Genomic DNA, 19,866 nt, shown 5'->3' with positions numbered 1-19,866 from the left:
GCCTTTAAGAGGCCATAGTAATTTTTTCCCAAGATCTGCAGGCCTGTTAAAGGCCTTCCTGCCTGCAAGTCTGCTTGAGGCATTCTTCTTTCCAGGTTTGACATGCTGCAGACATTGCCTTCAGCAATGGCCCAGTATGGTGCCATTCCCCAGCCCCCTTTTACATGCACAAGTGAAGCTCTTGTCTGCTCTGGATTGGAGCTTCATAGTCCCACTCCAGGTCCAACTGGAAGATTCATTGAAACCCAATACCAATGGGAGTGCAGTGGACCTGATTTCCACTTGATTTCATGATCTACCCCATTGGCACCCTAAATTAACAAAGACAAAAATGAGCTTTACTGTCTTTATCTGCCAACATCGAGGAAATGTTAGGAGTCTTGCAATGAAAAGGAATCAGACCAATTACAAACCCAACTGCACAAATAGAGCCATATTTATATTTTAAGAGTGAGATGCATCACAATTTTTAACAAAAATGATTGAGCCGCACTCAAACTGTTTGAGACTTGAGAAATTTTCAATGAAACATCTGAAAGGTGAGATAATTTTTTTTGGATAAGAACGATGATCTGGCACAATGGGTAAAGGCAGAACCTAATATAGTGCTTCACCATACAGACCACATAGTGTCCCACCTGTGCTGATTTTGCTAATCATAACCAGGGCAGCAATGAGGACACTGCAACCAATCCCAGTGTCCCTGGGCTGGAGAAAGGCAAATCAGCCAGGATTCCCACTCCAATTCACCACGCACAGACCACTGCTAAAACTGTGCGGGTGCAGATGTTCAGTGATGATGCCCCCCCACCCCCCCCCCCCCCCCATTCTGTATGGGCTGTGATTCAATTTTGAGGTGCACATGTCAAGAATATCCTCTTGGCCAACTGAACAAAGGATGCCATCCCAACACGAGTCAGTAGCCTAGATTTTATGATAAGGGTGCAGCTTACATTTGAATCTTTAGAAACGGATTTGGGACTTAAATTAATTGAATTGTGCTGCTTAAACTCAATTTCAGCTCATTATTATCAGTATGCATAGTTTCAAGGTACAGGAAACTCTCGATTTACCGGCACCCAAACAACTGGAAATCTCGGTTAACCGGCAAAATTCAGGAGTAGGTTCAGTTAAGCTTTTCTTCATATTAGTGGCCGTTTCTTGATTCTTGGCTGTGTAATCGGGGGTTCCTGCACTTGTTGCTAAGCAACAGGGACGCTTGGTCTGTGGCTGGGTTCTTGCAGCTGTTGCTAAGCAACAGGGAAGCCTGGATTTGTTGGTGTGTACGGAACTCTCGTACCTTTTAACTAGAACTCTCTGTAATCTGGACTTTTTGATAAACCGGCACCACGCCAGTCCCGTCGGTGCCGGATAAAAAAGAGTTTCCTGTATAGATTTGGAGAAGTGAAGGGAGCCTACTAGTGGTGGGAGCAGAACATTGCATGGAGGTGCAAATGATGGGGACAACAACAACGTGCATTTATATAGGATCTTTAACCTAGAAAAAATGTCCCAAAGTGCTTCATAGATGTATAGGAAAAAAATGGATACCAAGCCAAAAAAGAGATATTAGGAGGGGTACTTGGTCAAACAGCTGAGCTTTAAGAAGGGTATAAATGGAGGAGAGGGAGGCAGGATTTAGGGAGACAATTCAGAGCATGGCTTTAAGTGGCTGAAAGTACGGCCGCCAATGGTGGAGTGAAGGGAAACAGGGATGCACAATCGTCAGGGGAATAGAGAGTTTGGCATAGGTTGCAGGGTTCGTGGAGGTTACAGAGATAAGGAGTGGCATAGCCATAAACACAAAGATGAGAATTTTTAATTTGAAGTGTTGGGGGAGCAGGGGCCAATGTCGGTCAGTGAGAGCAGGGGTGATGGATGAACGGGATTAGATGAGGGATAGGATATGGCAGTGAGTTTTGGATGAGCTGAAGTTTACGGAGTGTTGAGGATGGAGGATGCGAGGCTAGCGAGGAGTGCATTGGAATAGTCAAGTCTGGAGGTAACAAAAGCATGGATGAGGGTTTGAGCAGCAGATGGATTCAGGTAGGAGTAGAAGTGGAAGAAGGCGATCTTTTTGATGGAGAGGACATGGGCTTAGAAACATAGCTCAGGGTTGGATTGAATGCCGAGGTTGCGAACAGTTTGCTTCAGCTTGAGACAGTGGCCGGGGAGGAGAATGGAATTGGTAGTAAGATTTTGTGGTGGGGGCCGTAGATAATGTCTTTGGTCTTCCCAATCTTTAGCTGGGGGAAACTGCACTCATCCAAGATTGGATGTTGGACAAACAGTCCGCCAACACAGAGGTCGAGACAGGCGGTGGAGTGGTAGAGTTGGGTTCTATTAGCGTACATTTGGAAGATAACCTCATGCCTGAGGATGATGCCACCAAGGGGCAGCACGTAGATGAGAAAGAGGAGGAGGCTATTGATAGAATCTTGGGGGCAGGAAATGAAGCTCTGGCTATGATTGGATAGGCAAGAGAGAAACCAAGAGAAGGTAGTCCCATTGAACTGGACAAAGGAGGAGAGGTGTTGAAGGACAACGAAAAGAGTGTGAGAATTGGGGACAAAAATCTTGAAACCCTTGGAAAGGCTCAGAAACTATTTCAATCCATTATCCAGATTTGTAGAGTTGATTAAGAAGAGTGAGGCAAAACTGAAGGAAACGGAAACCCAATGGGGTAGAATTTGGCTAAGGCGCAGTATGGGCACCACACTCGGAGCGCTCTCCAATCATGTGGCCGCAACCAAGGCCCCAAATTGGTCCTCCTGCCTCATATAAATAGAATAGATGGGCAGCCAGCGCTACTCACGCTGTTCGTTGGCCTAATGGAGGGCGTCAATATCACACATTGTTGACGCCATTTAAAGGCAAGCTTGTACCTCTTAAAGAGGAGGTGCACTTTGGCTGCAGGCAACTATGACTGAAGGTCTCTGGCACACAGAGCAGGAGCTGCAAGGGTCCCCCATTTTTTTTTTGATGCTGCATTGGAGAGGTTGGTGGAGGAGGTCGGCAAGAGGCGGGGGGGGGTGGTGGGGGAGGTCATCTTCTTTCTAACCAAGCGGACGAAGATAATCAGGCAAGCTGCCCGGCATGAATGGGCAGAGGTGACTGAGTAGGTGGCTCAGTACCACTGCACAAGGAGCATTTACCCACCGAGCCACATAGATCTGGAAATTCCCATTTTATGCCCTGATTCCCAGATGAGTTAGCTGAAACAGGGGAAGGAATAGAGTTATGATAAATCCATTCAGTGCCTGGGAGCCAAAGAGAGAGAGGGGGAAAAAAAATCAAACTATATTTCCACTCCTGATCCAATGACCCATGCTGGAAAGTGTGTCAGTGTCAACGTCATCTGAGGTGAGGGTTGGACTCAGCTGTGATGCCTGTCATGGTTGAATAGGCTGCACTCACACAAGTACAATGACAATTTGGCAAGGTACCATATGACTGCCACCACCATTGGAATCTCAGCAAAATTTAACACCTTCATAGAAACCTAACATAGGAATAGGAGGAGGCCATTTAGCCCCTCGAGCCTGTTCCACCATTCAATGAGATCAGGGCTGAATTGTGACCTAATTTCACATATCTGCCTATGGCCCATATCCCTTAATACCTTTGGTTCACAAAAATCTATCAATCTCAGATTTAAAGTTAGGAGTAAAAAATAGATTAAGAGAGAATACAAGAAGGTCTAAGAGAGGGTTTCAGTGCAAGCGTGTAAACGCATGAAGCGTGGTAAATAAGGTTGGTGAGCTGCAGGTGCAAATAGCCACATGGGAATATGAAGTTGTGGCGATAACAGAGACCTGGCTCAAAAAGGGCAGGATTGGGTATTAAATATTCCTGGATATAAGGGGGGAAAATTCAGTTGTTTGCGCCTCCCGTTAGCGCCTTAAGAGGGCGCTAATGGGGCGCAAAGCAACTAGCACCCGGGCGCGGCAATGTTTGCGCTGCTCGCGAAATTAACTAGGCATTTTGCGGCGGCGCTAAACACTACCGCCATGTCTCCTGCGCCGGCAGATTGTGACGTCAGTCAAGTGCGCAACGCCCCATTAGTGCCCCGGACCAGATATTGAGTGGCACCCCCTGCCTTACCGCCTGCCGCTAGCAACGACAGGTTGAGGGGAGCGTTATGCTGTCAGAAAGGGACTAAGGGAGCGCTATTTAAAGGCGACCGCTTCCTGCCTTTTTTTGTCGGTGACATTTTTGCACCACGCATTCTGAGAGAGAGAGAGACTTCTGGAGAGATTCAACGCTGTGTGAAGGAGTTTTGGGTACTGAGCAGCACTGTGCAGGTTTATTTTGATTTGCCCTTCCTTGCTTCGCCAGCGCTCTGAGGTAGCGCCTCACTCCTCGGCCTTTGCACCTTAAGACAGGTATGAAGCACCTGATTTAGCGCTCCAATCACCTTCAGGGGCGATAAAAGCCAAGTTTGCAGTCGGAGGCCATAATTAGCACCAGGCGCTAAACTTTGCGCACGGCCGATAATGGCGCCCCAAATGGGGCAATACTGAATTTTTCCCCCAAAATGTTCAGGAAAGATAGGGAAGGAAAGAAAAGAGGTGGGGTGGCGGTGTTGGTTTAGGAGAATGTTACAGTGCTGCAGAGAGAGGATGTCCTGGAGGGGTCAAGGACAGAAGCTATTTGGTTACAGTTCAGAAATAATAGAGGTGCCATTACTAGGTGTATTCTATAGGCCGCCAACGAGTGCAAAGGATATAGAGGAGCAAATTTGCAGGGAAATTACAGAGAATTGCAAGAACTATACAGTCGTGATAATGGGGGACTTCAACTATCCTATATAGACTGGGATAGTAATAGTGTAAAGGGCAGAGAGGGGGAAGAATTTCTGAAGTGTGTTCAGGAGAACTTTCTTTATCAGTATGTTTCCGGCCCAACAAGGAAGGAGGCATTGCTGGATCTGGTTCTGGGGAATGTGGTGGGGCAAGTGGAGCGAGTGTCAGTAGGGGAATGTTTAGGGAACAGTGATCATAGTATCATAAGGTTTAGGCTAGTTATGGAAAAGGACAAAGAGCAATCTAGAATCAAAATACTTAATTTAAGGAAGGCCAATTTCAGTGGGTTGAGAATGGATCTTGCCAAGGGTAAATTGGAGTCAAAGATTGGCAGGCAAAACTGTAATAGAACAATAGGCTGCCTTTAAAGAGGTGGTGGTTCGGGTACAGTTGAGATATATTCCCACAAGGGGGAAAGATAGGGCAACCAAAGTCAGAGCTCCCTGGATGATGAAAGAGATAGAGAGTAAGATGAAGCAGAAAAAGGGGGCATATGACAGATGTCAGGTTGAGGATACAAGTGAGAATATAGAAAGTTCAGAGGGGAAGTGAAAAAGAAAATAAGAGGGGCAAAGAGAGAGTATGAGATTAGACTGGCAGCTAACATAAAAGCCAATTCAAAAGTCTTCCATAGGCATATAAACAGTAAATGGGTAGTACGAAGAGGGGTGGGGCTGATTAGGGACCAAAAATGAGACCTACGCATGGAGGCAGCTGGCATGACTGAGGTACTAAATGAGTACTTTGCATCTGTCTTTACCAAGGCAGAAGATGCCAAAGTCATAGTGAAAGAGGGGGTAGTGGAGATACTGGATGGGATAAACATTGATAAAGAGGAGGTACTAGAAAGGCTGGCTGTACTTAAAGTAGATAGGTCCGGATGGGATGCTTCCTAGGATGCTGAGGAAAGTTAAGGTGGAAATCGCGGAGGTACCTTAGATACAGGGGTGGTGTCAGAAGACTGGAGAATTGCAAATGTTTCACCCTTGTTCATAAAAAGGGTGTAAGGATAAACCCAGCAACTACAGGCCCAGTCAGTTTAACCTTGGCAGTGGGGAAGCTTTTAGAAACAATAATCAGGGACAAAATTAACAGTCACTTGGACAAGTGTGGATTAATTAAGGAAAGACAGCACGGATTTGTTAAGGGCAAATCGTGTTTAACTAACTTGATCGAGTTTTCTGATGAGGTAACAGAGAGGGTTGATGAGGGCAATGCGGTTGATGTGGTGTACATGGATTTCCAAAAGGCGTTTGATATAGTACCACATAATAGGCTTGCCAGCAAAGTTGAAGCTCATGGAGTAAAAGGGACAGTGGCAGCATGGATACGAAACTGGCTAAGTGACAGGGAACAGAGAGTAATGGTGAATGGTTGTTTTTCAGGCTGGAAGAAGGTACACAGTGGTGTTCCCCAGGGTTCGGTACTAGGACCACTGCTTTTCTTGATATATATTAATGACTTGGAAGTACAGGGCACAATTTCAAAATTTGCAGATGACACTAAACTTGGAGGTATAGTGAACAGTGAGGAGGATAGTGATAGACTTCAAGAAGACATAGACAGGCTGGTGAATGGACAGACACATGGCAGATGAAATTTAACGCAGTAAAGTGCGAAGTGATACATTTTTGTAGGAAGAATGAGGAGAGGCAATATAAACTAAAGGGTACAATCCTATAGAGGGTGCATGAACAGAGAGACCTGGGGGTATATGTGCACAAATCATTAAAGGTGGCAGGGCAGGTTGAGAAAGCGGTTAAAAGATGGGCTTCATAAATAGAGGCATAGAATACAAAAACAAGGAAGTTATGATGAACCTTTATAAAGCACTGGTTCGCCCTCAATGGGAGTATTGTGTCCAATTCTGGGCACCGCACTTTAGGAAGGATGTGAGGGACTTAGCGAGGGTGCAGAAAAGATTTATGAGAATGGTTCCAGGGATGAGGAGCTTCTGTTACGTGGATAGTCTAGAGAAGCTGGGGTTATTCTCCTTGGAGCAGAGAAGATTGAGTGGAGATTTGATAGAGGTGTTCAAAATCATGAGGGGTCTGGGCAGAGTAGGCAGAGAGAAACTGTTCCCATTGGCGGAAGGGTCGAGAACCAGAGGGCACAGATTTAAGGTGATTGGCAAAAGAACCAAAGGCGACATGAGGATAAGCTTTTTTACACAGCGAGTGGTTAGGATCTGGAATGCACCGCCTGAAAGGGTGGTGGAGGCAGACTCAATCGTGGCTTTCAAAAGGGAATTGGATAAGTACTTGAAGGAATAAAATTTGCAGGGCTACGGGGAAAGAGCGGGGGAGTGGGACTAGCTGAAGTGCTCTTGCAGCGAGCCGGCACAGGCTTGATGGGCCAAATGGTCTCCTTCGGTGCTGTAACCATTCTATGATTCTATGAACAATTGATCTCGCATCAATTGCTGTTTGCGGAAGAGAGTTCCAAACTTCTACCACCCTTTGTGTGTAGAAGTGTTTCCTAACTTCACTCCTGAAAGGCCTGGCTCTAATTTTTAGACTATGCCCTCTAATCCTAGCTGCGGGGAGAAAACTGGGAGTGGGCCAACAATGCTGGAGGTCGATTTCCGTTTCCACGGCCTGGTATAGCAGATCGCCTGCCTTGAATAGAACCTGCACGGCTTTTCGTTCCATTCATTTCAACAGAGTGAAAATAGGCTGGGTTCAGCTGAAGGTGACCAATCCCCTCTGCCAGATTAGCAGACGAAAATCTACCCTACAGTTTCCACCCAGCCCATAAATGATGATGATGTAGAAAATACTTACGGGATTATTGTGAAATTTGTTTAAAAGCTTGTTGAACTGCTTTTGATCAAATTCTTGCAGCTGGCTCTGCTGGGCACTCATTGTAAAGATGGGCTTGAGGAAAAGAAACACAGATTTGAATGCGACACCTTGAATTATGGATGCACCACAAGAGAGAGACTCATAGGCGAGAAATACAGTGGGCGGTGATTTTTGTCTTCGGGTGCAAAAACAGTTTGGGAGAAATTCTTACATAGAGTTACAGGGAGTCTACAGCACAGAAACAGGCCATTCAGGCCAACTGGCCATGCCAGCATTTATGCTCCATATGAGCCTCCTCCCGTCCCTCTTAATCTAACCCCCAAATATCTGCCCAAAACTTGTTTCACCCCCCCCCCCATATAAAGGGGATTGACATGAATCAGTCATTCATGAAAGAAAGACTTATGAAATGATACTGAGCAGCCTGCGGGTGGCGCTGTCCAGAGAGAGTATAAATACTCGGGCACGGGCCCAGCTTGCGCAGGACATTCTTAACAGGAACTAGTGAAGGACACAACTAGACCTCCATGTTGTAAAACAGTTGGTTAAAGCTTTGTTTAACGCTTAGACCAAGTGCCTAGTAGTTTTCTTACGTCAGGGATTGTATGATATTTCCAGAGAGGAGTCCAGCACCCCTCGAAGCAAGCAGCCCCCCACTAGAATTATCTTCCTCCCCAGTCAGGCGGGCATCTGAGCTGCCTCCCTATTGGCACGGTTGTTCCATATCAATGTATTCAGAATGCTACATTTATTTTAGTTACAATTATAATACACTCCTTTCACAACTTCCTCCTGTTGGAACCCAAGAGAAAAGTGCAAGTTAAAAGCAATTGTGTGATAAAGGAGGTTTGAATTAGGCTTAATTTATCCCTTCCCCTCAACATTAATCAGTCTGACTGATTAGCACTTTATTGTACTCTGTTGACACTTGGTTTAAAGGAATGAATTGTTTTTCTTCACACTTCTGAGGTGAATTAATAAAATGGATCCAACTCAAATTTGTTACAAATGTGGAAGTTCATTGTGTAGAGAAGAAAGTTAGCATTGCACATTTTACTTCTTACCTCACTGAATAAACTTGTGATAGCAAACAAAATGATGAAAGATTTTTTTTGGTTTGTTTACTCTGGGTGTGCAGTTTGTCTTAGGAATGATACAGCACTTATTTTACCTGATAACCTCCGATCGTTATTGTAACAGAAACATCCAAAGGTTTGTTTGTCACACCAGCAACAGACTTGATCAAGGACATGAAGAGGAGTGGGAACCACACGATGGCTATTAACAAGAAGACGATAAGGCCACCCATGCCATATTTCACAGCCTTCTTTTTCTTCTGCCCACGTGGCTGAGGGTATCTCTGTAATGAAACCCAAACAGAAGGTAAACAAGCAGGAAATCTGGAAGCCATTTTGGTTGGGGCCTGAAAGTGAATGGCCCAGGCACCTGCCATAAACAGGCCGTGCAAATTCGGGGCCTATGATAGCAATAGGATCAAATCTGAAGTCGTCAACCCTGATCATTGTTCCTCATGAGCAGGACTTACAGCACAAACCTCGTCATAATTCAGCACTAATTGGCTACCAATCTCATTCAGAGAGGTCCCAGAATGGTTGGTATGGGAAATAGAAAAAAAATGTTAGAGTGGTGCAGTAGAGGGGTGCCGTTTTGTGGGTGGGGCTGAGCTTCGTTGTTGGGGCAGTGGAGAGGGAGCTTTATGCTGCATCCGGCTGTGCAATACTTGACCTTGGTGTAGTTGATGCTGATGTTGGATGCCTAAAATGGGAAGAGTTCCATTCTTCAGCACCCCTCACCTGGGGAGCATTTAAAAAGTATTAAAACAAATAAATGAATTTTTAAAATTGTCTGCGGGACTGATTTGATATAACTTCTGATGTTGTTGAATCGAAAAATAATAGCTTTTGTGATTCCTCCCCTCTCATCCAGCTAACCCCAACCCTCCTCCATGGCCACACAGATCCTGAGGCATATAACACCACTGTGCCAGTATATGCACTGTGTCAATGACTGTCTTGCAAATGTGAATTAAGAAAACTATGCAACTGCACCAATGTATAAACCAATGCAAAACTCTGAGAAAAATAATGATAATCAGCATTTAGAGAAGAGCAAGGAACCTGCAAACCTTTAGTAATTAAAGAGAAAGTCTCTTCCTTGATCTAAAACGTAACTGCAGACATCATAAGTGTAGTGTATGTAACCTGTACCACCTTAAGAGGATACCTTAAGGTGATGGACTACTTTTTGATGGCTCCTGTACATTGTAGTACCGGTGGTGACCACACCGGTATATAAACCCTGCGGAACAAAGTGTATCCCAGTTCAGCCCTGACCCTCAATCACTAAAGACCCGTTTAATTATTTCTGTAGTCTGTCTCCTGTTATTCAGCATAACTACATTTGAAAACACAGACTCAACAGTGGCGACGAGTCTGATCTTACCTAGCGGCAGTTGCATCAAAGGAAGCTTCGTCCTCTGAAACGGGCGTCGAACAGGGACATCCACCCTCAACATCCTGCTGGGCACTGCATCGCACGGGAGGCCATCGGGAACCCGGGTTGGTTTCTGGCCACGAAGTCAAACATCAGTGAACATCCCTTCGACGACAGCGGCGGGTAAGCCCGATCGAGCGGCACGGGGGGGAAGTCGGCCGAGTTGTCAGTAAGAGAAGGGGAGGGAAACGACGAAAAGGGTGGAGAACACGACCGCAACCAGTGTCAGGGGCCGGACTGCAATCGGGGCAGAGACGCGCAGCAGCCAGAAAAGCGTTTATGACCACAAGGACCGCGGAAGCGGCGGGGAACAAGTGCAGCAGCGTAGGGGAAAATAAAGGACCGCTGGGAGGCGTGAACGGCAACAGCGCGGGAATCGCCATTTTGAGTCGGCGGGGGAAGAAGACAAGCGCGGGAAAAGCCGCCAAGCGTGGGAAGCCGCCATTTTGAAAAAAATAAAATAAAATAATAATCATATCCGAAGGAAAGGAAACTCAACAAGGATGCCAAAAACGGGTAACATCACTGCTTTTGATAACAATGTGGAAGATTGGGCCACTTATGTGGAACGCATCGAAGTTTACTGTACAACGAATGAGGTACCAGAGGATAAGAAAGCACTAACCCTATTAAACTCGATGGGTGCGAAGACGTACGGGTTATTAAGGAACCTTGTAACACCAGATAAACTGGTAGGGAAGAGTTTCGTGGATATTGTTACTATCCTGCAAGAGCATTTAAACCCCACGCCGCTGCTGATAGCGGAACGATTTAAATTCTACAAAAGAATTCAACTTAAAGAAGAAAGCAATGCTGAATTCCTAACTGAACTGCGCAAGTTATCAAAGTACTGTCAGTTCGGTACAGGACTAGCAGACGCACTGAGAGATAAGTTTGTGTGTGGGCTCCTAAGGGAAGGAACCCAGAAGCGACTGCTAGAGGAAAAGGACCTTACGCTGGATAAAGCTTTCAGCATTGCAGCATCGCACGAGGCAGCAGCATGAGGCGCTGCAGAGATACAGCAAAGGCCATTGGAATTCAGCACCAATGAAATGGCATTGGGCGCAGTAAAGTGCTATCGTTGCGGAAGGACAACGCATGACCAGAACCAGTGCTGGTTCAAAGATAAAGAATGCAGGCAATGTGGCAAACTTGGTCACATAGCGAGAGTATGCCGGTCAGGAAAGAAGACCAGCAGCAAAAAGTCACCGCAGGAGAAGTACAAAAAAGTACACAAGGTGACAGAGAACAGTTCGGATGAACAGAAGAGGGATTCAGACTCCAGCAGTAAGGAACTGGGTTGTCTAAAAATACATAATGTGGGTAACACAGCAGACCACCAGACTATCTGGGTTATGCTTCGGATAGCAGGAGTCCAAGTGAAGATGGAATTGGACACTGGATCGGCATTAACGGTCATGAATAAGCAAGATTACAAAAGGTTATTCTCGCACATTCCCCTGAGGGATACGGAGATTGTATTGAAAACATACACGGGGCAAATAGTATACCCCAAAGGAAAGATAAAAGTAAATGTGGTCTACAATGGTAAAGAAAGTCAGAAAATGGACTTGTATGTGTTACCTGATGGAGGTCCGCCACTACTGGGACGGGAATGGATCCGGAGAATAAATGTGGACTGGCATTCCATACAAGCACTGACTGTAGATGCCTGTAAGGAGGACGACGTCAAACCTAAACGACTGTCCAAAATATTAGGCGATGCTAAGGAGGTGTTCCAACAGGGACTGGGAACACTGAAAGGAATTACGGCAAACATCAAAGTTGAAGAACATGCAAACCCAAAATTTTTCAAAGCCAGACCTTATGCGATACGACCTGCTGTGGAAGCAGAGCTGGAAGGGCTAGAACGTTCAGGGGTACTGTCCAAGGTGGACTGGAGCGAGTGGGTCACACCCATTGTTCCTGTCATGAACTCCAAAACTCCCTGGACTCGGCAAAGGTCCCGGCAGACTGGAAAACTGCTAATGTAACACCCTTATTTAAAAAGGGCAGTAGACAGAAGGCTGGAAACTATAGACCGGTTAGCCTAACATCTGTGGTAGGTAAAATTTTGGAGTCCATTATTAAGGAGACAGTAACAGGACATTTGGATAATCATAATTTAATAGGACAAAGTCAGCATGGTTTTATGAAGGGGAAGTCATGTTTGACAAATTTGCTGGAGTTCTTTGAGGAAGTAACGTATAGGGTGGATAAAGGGGAACCAGTGGACGTAGTGTATTTAGACTTCCAAAAGGCATTTGACAAGGTGCCACACAAAAGATTATTGCTTAAGATAAAAAATCACGGGATTGGGGGTAATATTCTGGCATGGATAGAGGATTGGCTATCTAACAGAAGGCAGAGATAAATGGGATAAATGGTTCATTCTCAGACTGGCAATCAGTAACCAGTGGTGTTCCGCAGGGGTCAGTGCTGGGTCCCCAACTCTTTACAATCTATATTAACGATTTGGAGGAGGGGACCGAGTGTAACATATCAAAGTTTGCAGATGATACTAAGATGGGAGGGAAAGTAGTGAGTGAGGAGGACATAAAAAACCTGCAAGGGGACATCGACAGGCTAAGTAAGTGGGCAGAGATTTGGCAGATGGAATACAATACTGGAAAGTGTGAGGTTATGCACTTTGGCAGGAAAAATCGTAGAGCAAGTTATTATCTTAATGGCAAGAAACTGGAAAGTACTGAAGTACAAAGGGATCTGGGGGTCCTGGTGCACGAAACTCAAAAGGTTAGTATGCAGGTGCAGCAAGTGATTAAGAAGGCCAATGGAATGTTGGCTTTCATTGCTAGGGGGATAGAATATAAAAATAGGGAGGTATTGCTTCAGTTGTACAAGGTATTGGTGAGGCCGCACCTGGAATACTGCGTACAGTTTTGGTGTCCATACTTAAGAAAGGACATACTTGCTCTCGAGTCAGTACAAAGAAGGTTCACTCGGTTAATCCAGGGGATGAGGGGATGGACATATGAGGAGAGGTTGAGTAGATTGGGACTCTACTCATTGGAGTTCAGAAGAATGAGAGGTGATCTTATTGAAACATATAAGATTGTGAAAGGGTCGGATCGGGTGGATGCGGGGAAGATGTTCCCGATGATGGGTGAAACTAGAACTAGGGGGCATAGTCTTAGAATAAGGGGCTGCTCTTTCAAAACTGAGATGAGGAGGAACTACTTCACTCAGAGGATGGTAGGTCCATGGAATATGCTGCCCCAAAAAGCTGTAGAAGCTACATCATTACATAAATTTAAAACAGAAATAGACAGTTTCCTAGAAGTAAAGGGAATTAAGGGTTACGGGGAGCGGGCAGGAATTTGGACATGAGTCTAGGTTCGGATCGGTCATGGCCCTGTGGGTAGCGGAGCGGGCCCAGGGGCCGTGTAGCCTGATCCTGCTCCTATTTCGTGTGTCTAATTCTGTTAGATTCAGGAGATGGTTCTGTGATAGTGGATTGGCGGTTAGGATCAGATCAGCCATGATCTTATTGAATGGCGGAGCAGGCTCGAGGGGCCGATTGGCCTTCTCCTGCTCCTATTTCTTATGTTCTTATGTTCTTATGAAGCGTTCGTTGAGCAACAAGCCGGGGGATCCTGGGAAGGTTCGCATCTGTGGCGATTTCAAGATCACTGTTAATCCGATTTTTCACACGGTGCTATATCCGCTTCCGTGGATTGAAGATATCTTCGCTTCGCTGTCTGGCGGGAAACACTTCACCAAGATAGACCTGGCGCAGGCGTACCTACAGATGGAAGTTGATGAAGCGTCACGCCAGTATCTCACGATCAACACACATAAGGGCTTATATCGGTATAATAGACTGGTTTTTGGAGTGGCATCGGCTCCAGCGATTTGGCAAAGGGCCATGGAGCAGGTATTGCAGGGAATCCCAGGCACACAATGCTACCTGGACGACATCCTGATTACAGGAGATGACGATAAGGATCACCTCGCGAATTTGGAGCAGGTGCTCATCAGATTGAAAGAATATGGGCTCAGAGTTAATCGCCAGAAATGTGAGTTCTTTCAAAAGCGAATCTCGTACTGCGGCCACGTCATTGACCAGGAGGGTCTCCATAAGTCACCTGACAAGATCGAAGCTGTTGTGAAAGCTCCCGCTCCGGAAAATGTATCCCAGTTGAGGTCGTTCCTTGGGTTGGTTAACTATTACCACAAGTTTCTTCCAAATTTATCCACGGTGTTACACCCGCTAAACACTCTTTTGCAAATGGGAATACCATGGAAGTGGAGCGATGATTGTAAGCGGGCTTTTCAAAAGAGCAAGGCACTGATCACCTCTAAGGAAGTGTTGGCTCACTTTAACCCAACGCTGCCTATTCGTTTAGCTTGTGATGCTTCTCCATATGGTATCGGGGCAGTGCTCTCACATAAGTTTCCAAATGGCTCGGAGAGGCCAGTCGTGTTCGCATCCAGATCATTGACCTCCGCTGAGCGCAACTATGTTCAGATAGATAGGGAGGCTCTCAGCCTCGTGTGGGGAGTTAAGAAATTTAACCATTACCTGCAAGGCCAAAAGTTTACGCTGCTGACAGATCACCAGCCGTTGGTTTCCATTTTCAACCCTAAGAAGGGTGTTCCGGTAATGACGGCGCAGGGGCTTCAGAGATGGTCCCTTTTCCTAGGGGCACATCAATATGATATTGAATTCAAAGGTACAAAGCAACATGGTAATGCTGATGGACTGTCGCGCCTGCCACTACCTACAGCGGAAGAGGCACCGGCAGTTGACCCTGTCGAGATATTTCACTCGACCATCATCGAATGCTTACCAGTCACCAATGCGGGTATTGAGAGAGAGACCAGAAACGACCCGACACTGTCTCGGGTCTACGATTTGACAGTGAAGGGATGGCCAGCACATGGCGAACCACTGTTACCAGCATTCTCAGCCAGACGAGAACAGCTGTCCGTATGTCAAGGAACATTGATGTATGGAACAAGGGTGATTATTCCTCCTAAATTAAGGGAGAGAGTTCTGAAAGAATTGCATGAAGGTCATCTGGGGGGAGTCAAGATGAAAAGCCTTGCGAGGGCTTATGTGTGGTGGCCAGGTATCGACAAACAAATAGAGGATCTGACTAAAAGCTGCTCAGGGTGCCAGAAAGTTCAAAATGCACCTCCAATTGCACCGCTGCATCCGTGGGAATGGCCTTCAACCCCATGGCAACGTGTGCATATCGACTTTGCAGGTCCACTCATGGATTCCATGTTTTTGATAGCAGTAGACGCACATTCTAAATGGCCAGAAGTGATTAAGATGTCGACCACTACCTCTGAGAAGACGATCGCAGTTCTAAGAACCATATTTACAAGGAATGGGTTGCCGGAACAAATATGTTCAGACAGTGGACCACAGTTCGTGTCAGAAGAATTCCAGAAATTCATGAAAAAGAATGGGGTGAAACACTATACATCTGCCCCATATCATCCGGCTACAAATGGGTTGGCCGAGAGATTTGTACAAACGTTCAAAAAGGCGATAAAGGCGATGAGCGAAGACCATATTCCACTACAACACAAGGTGGACAATTTCCTGATGGCGTATCGAAACGCCACGCATGCAGTGACAAATCAAAGCCCTGCCATAATGTTCTATAACAGGAGGTTGCGGTCCCGGTTGGATTTGTTAAAACCCAATGTGCGAAGGGAAGTCGAAAACAAGCAATTCCAGCATGTAAATAACAAGGCCACTCGTAGTTTCGAAATAGGACAACCAGTGTTGGCCAGGGACTATAGGGATGATAAATGGCAATCCAGAACAATTCGTGCCCGACAAGGACCCTTGATGTACACGGTAGACGTTGGAGAGAACGTAATACGACGTCATGCTGACCAACTTGTGGAATCAAGAACAAGGGTCGACCCCATGTCTATGGCAGAGACACCAGTTGAAGAATTTATTGAGCCTGTAGCATCTACCTCAGACGCGAACGTACATGATGATGTTCAATCCATAGGAGATCAAATGGATGAGTCATCCCCGCAACGAGAACCAGAGACCCCTGAAAGGCGTTATCCGGCCCGGATCAGGAGGCCTCCTCAGAGACTGAATCTTTGAACAGTTTTGTGTGAAAATTGTATATATGTTACCCATGTAATGTTTAATTTGGGGTGTACACTATTAAGCTAAAAGGGGAGGAATTGTAGTGTATGTAACCTGTACCACCTTAAGAGGATACCTTAAGGTGATGGACTACTTTCTGATGGCTCCTGTACATTGTAGTACCGGTGGTGACCACACCGGTATATAAACCCTGCGGAGCAAAGTGTATCCCAGTTCAGCCCTGACCCTCAATCACTAAAGACCTGTTTAATTATTTCTGTAGTCTGTCTCCTGTTATTCGGCATAACTACATTTGAAAACACAGACTCAACAATAAGGTTAGGATTCAACTGTGAATTATACGTTTCTTTCCTACCTTCTCAGATTCACGCCAGCACTTCAGAACAAAAATATGGGCATAAATGTCCTCTATACAGATCCAACTTGAAAGACTAAGGGTTGTATCCGTCCAGACCCAGTCCATCACTGCTCTGAGCTCAGTCAGGAACGGAACCAGTCGGAATCTAGGGAGACCACGTTACATCAGAACTGAGCAGGTGTGTGACGCTGGATAATTAATATAATTTCATTGATACCGCAGGCATGCTTCCATCACACCAGAAATCTCATGCGCGTGCTAAGTCTATGCTGAGTCAGCAGTTCTCAGATGAGGATGGTGACATGAATCAGTCATTCATGAAAGAAAGACTTGTGAAATAATACTGAGCGGCCTACGGGTGGCGCTGTCCAGGGAGAGTATAAATACTCGGGCACGGGCCCAGCTTGCGCAGGACATTCCTAACAGGAACTAGTGAAGGACACAACTAGACCTCCATGTTGTAAAACAGTTGATTAAAGCTTTGTTTAACGCTTAGACCACATGCCTAGTAGTTTTCTTACGTCAGATGGCAGTTAGGGCACTACAAGATGGTCTCTGCAATGCTGGGCTAGTAAAGAGAAGCATAATAAACTACTCTTGATCACTCTCCAGTGACTCCAGTTGGAAAAGTCCATGGGGGTTTAATTGGTCTTCGCCAGTAAATGCACTCATAGCAAATCGGCAGCCCGTTGAAGTCATTAGAAATGAAAATTGAGTGCAGGGTAAAACGGGCTGCTGATTCACTATGAGCGTGTTTCATGCTACTGGTGAAGACCAATTTCACCCCCTTAGTTTGTGGACAGTAGTGAGAATGTGACTGGGCTCAAATGTGATGCTACACCATTGGGTAGCCTGCCACCTCTTACTCTTTAGGGTCACATATGAAAAATGGCCACTTGAGTGAGATACCAGAGGGTGGTCTGTAGCTGTGGAACAATACACTACATAGAACATTAATTATCACTGTGTACATTCACTCGCTCAAGTCAGCCCATTCAGAAGAAGAGAAAGTTGGAAGGAGGTAAATTGTTAATGTTTTTAAAAAAAAATACTGATGTATCTCATTAACATCAACACACCTCCATTAGGAAGGCAAATGGTATGCTGGCCTTCATTACAAGAGAATTTGAGTACAGGAGTAAAGAAGTCTTACTCCAATTATATAGGGCCTTGGTGAGACCACACCTGGAGTACTGTCTCCTTACCTAAGGAAGGATATTCTTGCCATAGAGGGAGTGCAGCGAAGGTTCATGAGATTGATTCCTGGGATGGCGGGACTGTCGTATGAGAAGAGATTCAGTAAACTAAGCCTGTATTCTCTTGAATTCAGAAGAATGAGAGGGGATCTCATTGAAGCATACAAAATTATTACAGGGCTTGATAGGGTGGATGCTGGGAGAATGTTTCCCTTGGCTGGGGAGTCTAGAACCAGGGGCCACAGCCTCAGGATAAAGGGTAGGCCATTCAGGACTGAGATGAGAAGAAATTTCTTCACACAGAGGGTGGTGAATCTTTGGAATTCTCTACCCCAGAGGGCTGTGGAGGGTCAGTCATTGGGTATATTCAAAACAGAAGTCGATAGATTTCTGGCTAGTAAGGGCCTCAAGGGATATGGCGATAGGGCCGGTGAATGGAGTTGAGGCAGAAGATCAGCCATGATCTCATTGAATGGCGGAGCAGGCTCGAAGGGCCGAATGGCCTACCCCTGCTCCTATTTCTTATGTTTTTATGTGTTTAAAATGGGTCTCTGTTTTTCTCATTATAAATCTACACATTTTCTCTGATATTGACAAGCTGTGTGATGATGTCTCTTGCAATTGTTTCCCCACCAGTGGGAGACTTATAAATTTTTGCAAACATTTAGTCAGATCGAGAAGATGTATGAACTGAGATATCATATTTAAGAAGAAGAAATTCTCTTACCCTTGGAAGAGGAACAAGTTGATGTAGTTGTAGCTTTTTGTCAGAAAGTTACCAAGCACACGCGTCGGGTAACCACAACGTATCTGATATGCTGACAATCCAAAGTAAACACATTTAACAAAGTACCAAAGCTGTGCCACTATGTTCTGGTTAAATTTTCTGTAAGAAAATGACACACAAAAAAAGCTATTTTTGGAGTTCTATGCCAACATATAGAAGAAATACACCAACAGTATTTAAAGAATTAAGTCTAGAAATGACTGGTAATGGTGGATGAATACGCTAAGCGTTCATCAGCTATTATTGCCAACAATAATTTCTAGCCTATAGTTAAATAACTGAGTAATTTGTCCACAAAACCCAAGCATTTTCTCCCACTAAAATTTCTATTTAGTTACAATAAAATAAGACCTTACCGCTCTGTCACTCTTGGTAAGATAAAGAACATCCAGAAGTGGATTCCGAAAACGAGGATGACTTGAAAGACAACTTTTCCTAAGACTGTCTTTCTGAGATAGAGTGCTCGATCCACCACCATTGTTCCAAACTGAATTATCAACATCACCAAAAACGCCTCTGGTACTTGATCCTCTGACAAAGAAGATGTGATATCGGCAGCTGCTGAATGTTTCTGTAGAAGTCAAAGCAGTCACCATTGAACTATTATTGCCTTCACACATGCAGTTATCTTTCCGTTCAGTCCGTAAGGGGGACCCCGAGCTTCCGGTCGCCTGTCGCTTTAATTCACCGCCCCATTCCCACTCAGACCTCACCGTCCTCGGCCTCTTGCATTGTTCCACTGAAGCTCAGTGTAAGCTCGAGGAACAGCACCTCATCTTTCGATTAGGCACTTTACAGCCTTCTGGACTCAACATAGAGTTCAACAATTTCAGATCATAACCTGGCCCCTATCCTATATATATTTTTTATCCACACTTTTTGTTTGTGCCTTCTTTTCTTCTCCCCCACATGGCAGCTGTCTTTCATTCTGCCAGCGCAATTTACACTTCATCTAGAGCCATCCTTTGTTTCTTAACCTGTCCCATTACCATCTCCTTTTGCCTTGAATATCTCTTAATGTCTCTTAACTTCTCCCGCCTTCTATCCTATCACAGACCTTCCCTTTTGTTCTTTCATCCCTCCCCCATTTCCCAGCTCCCACACTTGCTTAAAAATCTGTTCCATTTCCTGCTTTTTTCCAGTCCTGACAAAGGGTCATCGACCTGAAACGTTAACTCTGTTTCTCTCTTCACAGATGCTGCCTGACCTGCTGAGTATCTCCAGCATTTTCTGTTTTTATTTCAGATTTCCAGCATCTGCAGTATTTTGCTTTTTGCAGTTATCTTTTTTCAGTCA

The 19,866-nt window shown here is 45.3% G+C and overlaps 1 protein-coding gene across 1 annotated transcript in view; it reads right to left on the bottom strand.

Moving 5' to 3' along the window:
* The window catches only part of piezo2b (piezo-type mechanosensitive ion channel component 2b), an 852,062-nt gene that overhangs the window by 48,373 nt on the left and 783,823 nt on the right, over positions 1-19,866 (bottom strand). The window contains exons 44-48 of the mRNA XM_085992353.1: positions 18,927-19,141; positions 18,511-18,669; positions 16,585-16,732; positions 8,781-8,969; positions 7,589-7,681 (exon numbers count right to left, since the gene is read on the bottom strand). Coding sequence (XP_085848479.1) covers positions 7,589-7,681; positions 8,781-8,969; positions 16,585-16,732; positions 18,511-18,669; positions 18,927-19,141 — 804 coding nt within the window. The remainder of the gene's footprint in view (positions 1-7,588; positions 7,682-8,780; positions 8,970-16,584; positions 16,733-18,510; positions 18,670-18,926; positions 19,142-19,866) is intronic.

The sequence above is a fragment of the Somniosus microcephalus genome, chromosome 7 (genome assembly GCF_052327205.1).
Source record: "Somniosus microcephalus isolate GS21.2 chromosome 7, FLI_Smic_1.0, whole genome shotgun sequence".
In the NCBI taxonomy this organism is placed as follows: domain Eukaryota; kingdom Metazoa; phylum Chordata; class Chondrichthyes; order Squaliformes; family Somniosidae; genus Somniosus; species Somniosus microcephalus.
The sequence above is the reverse complement of the archived record's forward strand: the minus strand, read 5'-3'. Positions and strand labels throughout refer to the sequence as shown.